Source organism: Anopheles gambiae, chromosome 3 (assembly GCF_943734735.2).
Source record: "Anopheles gambiae chromosome 3, idAnoGambNW_F1_1, whole genome shotgun sequence".
NCBI classification, from domain to species: Eukaryota; Metazoa; Arthropoda; class Insecta; order Diptera; family Culicidae; genus Anopheles; species Anopheles gambiae.
Window position 1 is genome coordinate 49783238 of NC_064602.1, and position 5414 is coordinate 49788651.

Sequence of the window (5414 nt, forward strand, 5' to 3'; positions counted from 1 at the left end):
ATGATATATTTTATCACCAATTCCTGGTTATTTTTTGAAATTTTTTCTTATTTTTGATAAAAATAACCCAGTTTTTACTAACTTCATGTTTTTCGAAAGAGAATTTTTAAAATTTGCCATGAATTACAGTGTTTTTTGTTATGACAATGTGCTGTTATGACCGCTTTTTCAAATATCCTCCTCATAACCCAATGTCACTTTTGTATTGAACTGTCATTTCTCATCAGCACGGATAAACGGAAAGCCGGATAAAAGGTACCCGGATAAACGATGCTCCAATGTATGTGAAATACAGTTGAAAACTGTTTATACAGGTACTTTTTATCCGGCGGTCGGTATATTCGTGTTGATGAGAAACGACAGTTCAATAGAGAAATACAGGCGGTTCCGAGAAACATTATAAGTGCTATTAGCTTTGATCGATAGAATTGGAATCGGTAAGTCAAAGCGCGTTTGACAGAAGTTATAATGGGTCAATAAATTCGAATTGCCTCATTATTAAAGACGTAGAGCGACAACGTCTCACGTTGGTTTTCGATGAATTGCGTTGATAAAATTCACACCACGTAAATAAAAATAGCTTATTACCCAGTCAACCTACTTTTTTTTTACATAAAAAGTCAAATGTGTTCAAAATTTTTTGAGTTGGGCATTTATCTGTAAACAAACTGGATAATTCGACGGTTTCGGATGAAGCTATATCTCTTTTAGCTAAATTGAGCTAATTTTTGTCGTAAATATTTGTCGTGATAAATAAACAAATTTATTCCACTTAAAAGCCAAAAACATCAGAATGTTTTTCGCAAATCATATCGCACAAATGATAAAGTGTATAAAGATATTAAATTAAATAAAAATACCGAGTAACAAATTGTATTTCAGCCGAAAACCGCGAAATTCGACATACGCTGATATTCGAATTACGCGGATCTCGGGAACGCACAAAGCGCGTAACTTGGGAACAGACTGTAATCATTTCCAATTTGCTCTGGAGAGGATTTTTCTGTCAAAGTCGAAAAGAATATTTGAATTTATTGTTGGTCTTTGATAAAAACAATGTGAATGATAAACATTTCTTAATTGCTTGTGTTACCGTAACAACCCAAATAGCCAGCTCGTACTTTATAGCTGATTTAGGGCTGTTTAACGAAAAATCGTTCCGATGTCGTACTTTGTGGCTGATTAAGAGATAGACGGTACTTTGCGGAACTATGGAGCTTTTTAACAGGCACATGGTACTCTTTGGAACTTTGCGGCTGATTAGCACTATGCGTAGGGTTCATGATGGAACTTGAAGGCTTGTTAAGAAAGGGTACTGAACTTGGTGGAACTTTATAGCTTTTTAATGCATGACATCGGTACAAGGTGGGTCTTGTCAAAATGTCAAAGACAGACGCCGCCAATCATCTCATTGCTGCTGTACAAGTTAGATTAGTTCTTTGAAGAAGGGATTTTGAAGGAAGTGATTGTTATTGTACAGTAAATTGTGATACGTTTCGTGTAATTTATGAATATTAAGGATTGAAAAATATACACATGTACACAAACAAAACAAATCCTGTTGTTTATTTCATCGATGACGCTTGCTTGAAAATAAAACACAAAGAAAAATAATCCCCGGCACCGTAGCTTAAGGAAGCTGCTTAGGCGCTATTTAGAAGGACCGCCTGGAACTTTGATGCTGTTTATCTACTGCAAAAGGCGAATTAGAGCAGCGATCTTTAGCGTGCCAAAATGAGCTGCTTAAGCAATTCTGGCTATTTGGGAATAGACGATACGCAATCTCAGATTGCGCATATATTTATCTGTCGAACGGATTGGTTTGATATATTTATCCGTCCAAAAAAAAAAAAATTATATCTCGGACATATAATCTTTAAAATTTATGCGCAATCTAGGCGCAATCTGAAATTGTACAGAAATGACGTTTATAGCTCAGGGTTGGCTACACGAAATAACATATGTGTTAATAAAACGAATATATGCGCAATCTGAGATTGCGCATCGTGTATTAATACGGTTAAGCTCAAGAAATTAAAAACAATGGTTGAAAAATGTGAAAACTGACAGAAGTATTCTCATGACTTTAGTAATACGACAGTTTTTTTTATGTCAATGTCAGAGTTTGACAAAAACTACCAAACGAGAATTCCATCGTCTAATAGGCCTATTACGCGGATGCCACGGGAACGCATAAACTGCGTATTTCGGGAGCAGACTGTACATATTGCACCATTCAAATTGATTACTTGGGCACTATATTTACCTTGGTGGTGTGAAGTTGACAGAAAACACTTCATTCGACCACGGCTTTATCAACAACACACAATGGTTACAAACGAAAGAAAAATAAATTGAGGGAGTTAAATATATGTAATAATTAAATCTGGGTAAAAGGTACATTGATCGATGTTCCTTATCTTTAAGTAGGATCACCATAACACGATTAAAATTAATTGTTTTACAATGAGAACCTTTAATATGTACATGTTACTCATATCATTGCACAAGGATTAGATGAAAACATCGTCCACTGCCTCATCACACTCTTCTTCGTTATCTTGCTCATTTGATGAAACAGCCATTTCCACATTATAGTTCGAGTAAATGTTGTCGAGAGCGTCCTTGACCGCTTTCAGTTTAGTTATTTCGAATGAAATCAAATCAATTTGTTGTTTCATTTTGACCATTTGCTCTCCAAATCCAGGAACGACTGCTGAGTTACCATCTTTGTTTGTACAGTCGTAGCCATCATGTTGCTTGATGTTACCGCAATCCTTGATACAAGCGTAAGTAAGTGCAAGTATTTTGTTTAAATTAACCATATCCTTTTCGGACCATGGGTCAGTGCTTTGATGTTGCTGTGCTTTCAGGTTGTGTATTTTGAGTTGCTCCATCACGTTGTTAATGTTACAGTAAACGGTGTCCCAGTGCGAATCCGTCGGCTCCTGTTCCACTGTTTCTGTAGAAGGAAAAGTCAACCCAAAATAACTTAACTAAATAGTGCAACATTTTTTAAAATACGGACGACTTCTTACCATGGTACAATGCCTTCATTTTTTCTTTTAGTCGCTTCATATTAGCGAGCTGCTCGGAATATTTACATGAAGTCATTTTTCAGCACAAACTAGCGGCTTTAAAAATATCAAACAAAACAAGGAAACCCGTTGGACTTGAAAACAGCATTCACTAAATTGACATTTCGACCCAAGTAACCGTTTTAACGAAATGGCTATAGAAACGGTTAAACTGTACGGTTATTATTCAACATACGCTTTTGTTGGGGACCGAGCCCATAAATGTGTTTGTAATTTTTGCGCATCAGGCGAGTATTGAATTTATTGATAGTAATGAAACTGCATTGTTATGTTAAAAAAAAATGCTTAATTGAATATGTTTGTTTGAACTACAGCTGTTTTGGTTATCGTTAATAGAGCACTGTTTGCTTCATGCGTTTAAAGAAAACTCATACAGGCGGTCCCCGAGATACACCCCAAATAACCAAAATTGCTTAAGCAGCTAATTTTGGCATGCTAAAGATCGCTGCTTGAATTCGCCTTTTGCAGTAGATAAACAGCATCAAAGTTCCAGGTGGTCCTTCTAAATAGCGCCTAAGCAGCTTCCGTGTGCCACGGTGCCAGGGATTATTTTTCTTTGCATTTTATTTTCAAGCAAGGCGTCATCAATGAAGTTTATACACAATTTGTGTATTTTATGTGCAGGTTTATTTTAAAACCCTAAAAGGTCTTGAGTTTCACATACTTTCACATAGTAAACATTCATAATCATTTCATTTAATATTCCTTCTTCATTTAACTTATCTTGTAATGAGTTCGGACGATAGCTACGGTCGCCATGTAATGCGATGATCGTACAACTGTACTTCGAGTACCGTCGCGGTAGGTCAGTTTTTACTGACATGAGCCGAGGTGGATTAAAACTTCGAAGCGGACGTTAGACACTTGATCGTCCAGGCGATCATAGAAACCTTTAGGAGGTTTCCCTTACTGGAAACGTTGGAGTTTAGAGGCCTTACCTTGGGTAGGGGGACATAACTAAACTCTTTAAATGAGAAGTCGATAGATGTAGGATGGGCATAGTCCTATCCTGACAGTCCGAACGAATCTGACTTGCCATGATCGGAGTTGGTTTTATTTATACTCAAATGAAGTTAAGAGTTTCACACATTTGGTTCCGGGTTGTATGTTGGAAAGTTATTGTTTTCACTCAGCTAGTTACGTTTGTCTTTTGTTGATAAGAACGATGGTTCTTGTCACTAAGTTCCTGTTTTGGGTTTAATTCATATACTGTTCCTGCTTTGGGTTACATACTGTTCCTGCTTATGTTGTGCGTTTCGATTGTTTTTGATATGTGTGTCACATTTGTTATTTGTTAGAATGGACGGCCTGAACTCTTCCGGTTGCGTTGCTATGGTATGATCTGATTTGCTGAATGAGTTATAATGAATGTGTTACAATGGTGTGGTTTGGCTTTCCAAAGTGTGTTACAATGTGTCTATAGCTGATAGTGTGTATTATAATAAGTTGTGTATAGTAGATATGCTACAATCTAATTTGTGCAGCAGCAATTAGATGTTTGACGGCACCAGTCCTTTGACACTTTGACAAGAGCCACCTCTTACCGATTTCATGCATTAAAAAGCTATAAAGTTCCACGAAGTTCGGTACACCTTCTTAACAAGCCTTAAAGTTCCATCGTGAACCATACACATCAGGTGAACCAGCCGCAAGGTTCCAGAGAGTACCAAGTGCTTGTTAAAAAGCGTTATAGTTCCGCAAAGTACTCCATATCTCTTAATCAGCCACAAAGTACGACATCGTAACAATTTTTTTTTTGGTTATTTGGGTTGTATAGCCGTTACAGTTCTAGCAATGCATAACTTCAATGCGAAGCCATACAAAAGTATAGAACGAGTGAGAAAGCTCTCAAAACGAGGAAAGCTCCACTGTGTGGCTATATCCCACCAACAGATGGCGCAACCAGCTTGTTTACTATTTTTAGAATGCATCAGTCGTTCGCCGTCTGCTAAACGTCTTAAGTCTTAAGATTCCCTTTAGATTGAGAGCTTGAGTCGTTTATAATATGTTTAGTGGTCGTTCAGTGGATTTGCGGTACTTGTGGAGATACATTCATAAATTCGCCATTTTTGAATCAACAGAAGAATCGTGTCATAGAAACGCAAAAAGGTTCGTGAATCTTTTTTTGATGGTGGAACAGGAAAGATTAGCCATCAAACAATCGTTTCGTTGAGAGTTGCCATTTTGGTAGCTAAAAATCACTTATTATATTCATGTTAAATTTTCATTTTATTCAAAACATGCTTCCATGAAAATTACTCGCGTAGCTTGAGAATTGACTGTCATGAATTTAAAATACACTCGACTAATGTCAAA

The 5414-nt window shown here is 36.8% G+C and overlaps 1 protein-coding gene across 1 annotated transcript; it reads right to left on the reverse strand.

The window, feature by feature from the left end:
• Positions 1 to 2452: 2452 nt before the first annotated feature.
• Positions 2453 to 3224, reverse strand: LOC133393028 (uncharacterized). The gene is made up of 2 exons (XM_061656033.1): positions 3039 to 3224; positions 2453 to 2962 (listed from the first exon to the last, which is right to left on the reverse strand). Exons 1-2 carry the CDS (start codon positions 3112 to 3114, stop codon positions 2514 to 2516), a joined length of 525 nt encoding a protein of 174 aa, XP_061512017.1. The 5' UTR covers positions 3115 to 3224; the 3' UTR covers positions 2453 to 2513.
• Positions 3225 to 5414: the final 2190 nt, after the last annotated feature.

Bases quoted from the DNA above. Each gene is read 5' to 3' on its own strand.
- LOC133393028 (XM_061656033.1), bottom strand. From the start codon at position 3,114: ATGACTTCATGTAAATATTCCGAGCAGCTCGCTAATATGAAGCGACTA. The intron at 2,963-3,038 runs GTAAGAAGTCGT...TTCCTTCTACAG, and splicing joins AATGAAGGCATTGTACCATG to AAACAGTGGAACAGGAGCCG.